The sequence below is a fragment of the Cervus canadensis genome, chromosome X, assembly GCF_019320065.1.
Source record: "Cervus canadensis isolate Bull #8, Minnesota chromosome X, ASM1932006v1, whole genome shotgun sequence".
Taxonomy (NCBI): Eukaryota; Metazoa; Chordata; class Mammalia; order Artiodactyla; family Cervidae; genus Cervus; species Cervus canadensis.
In genome coordinates this window covers 2,095,452-2,096,641 of record NC_057419.1, presented here as the reverse complement: position 1 = coordinate 2,096,641, position 1,190 = coordinate 2,095,452, and the positions used below count along the sequence as shown (strand labels likewise).

Genomic DNA, 1,190 nt, shown 5'->3' with positions numbered 1-1,190 from the left:
ATGGAGCCAAGGAGCAATGTAACTTACTTTGTCCTCCTGGGCCTCACACAGAATCCAAAGGAACAGAAAGTCCTTTTTGTTATGTTCTTGCTGGTCTACATTTTGACTGTGACGGGTAACTTGCTCATTGTTGTGACAATAACTTTCAGTAGGACCTTGAATTCACCTATGTATTTTTTTCTTGCTAGCTTGTCATTTATAGATTTAATTTACTCTTCTTCCATTTCCCCCAAATTGACTTCAGACTTGTTCTTTGGGGTAAATACAACATCCTTCCAATTTTGTATGACACAGCTCTTTACTGAGCACCTTTTTGGAGGATCAGAGGTCGCCCTTCTGCTGGTGATGGCCTATGACCGCTATGTGGCCATCTGTAAGCCCTTGCATTCCTTGGTCATCATGAGGCAGAGGGTGTGTGTTGTACTTCTGGTGGTGTCCTGTGTTGGAGGTTGTCTACACTCAGTAATTCAACTTAGCACTGTTTATGGGCTTCCATTCTGTGGCCCCAATGTCATTGATCACTACATGTGTGACATGTACCCCTTATTGGAACTTGTCTGTAATGACACCCATGTCATTGGCATCTTAGTGGTGGCCAATGGAGGACTGAGCTCTGCTGTGGTTTTTCTGCTCTTACTCGTCTCCTGTGGAGTCATCCTGCACTCTCTGAAGAACCTGAGTCAGGAAGGGAGGCGGAAAGCTTTCCACACCTGTGGTTCCCACATCACTGTGGTTTTCTGCTTCTTTGTCCCCTGTATTTTCATGTATTCAAGACCTGCTAAGACCTTCCCCTTTGACAAATCATTGAGCGTGTTTTACACAGTCATAACCCCCATGCTGAACCCATTAATCTACAGTCTAAGAAATTCTGAGATGACTAATGCTATGAGGAAACTCTGGAGAAACACAGTGAGATCAAGTATTAACTAAGTGTGTTATTCATCAGGAAGAAACTACTTTAGCCTTAAGACCAATTTATTTGGAATGTTGAAGTCTTTATAAATGTGAAGCAAGCTTTCCTTTTTTCTAAAGGGTTTATAATAATTAAATTAAAGAATGAACTATATTTTCATAAATAATGATAGTTTCCCTGCTAAAATGTACACTCTATCATGTGTGATTTATGATTGCACTTAAAGAGGTGGAATACATTCAGTGGGACATCAATATATAAAATTTAATGAATTAGT

At 40.3% G+C, this 1,190-nt stretch overlaps 1 protein-coding gene across 1 annotated transcript; it reads left to right on the top strand.

The window, feature by feature from the left end:
• LOC122434689 (olfactory receptor 4A47-like) lies at nt 1-930 on the top strand. Its single transcript, XM_043458323.1, has one exon. It carries the CDS (start codon nt 1-3, stop codon nt 928-930), a length of 930 nt encoding a protein of 309 aa, XP_043314258.1.
• Nucleotides 931-1,190: the final 260 nt, after the last annotated feature.

What these genes read in the sequence shown, in the direction of transcription:
- LOC122434689 (XM_043458323.1), top strand. Translation starts at nt 1, where the DNA reads ATGGAGCCAAGGAGCAATGTAACTTACTTTGTCCTCCTGGGCCTCACA.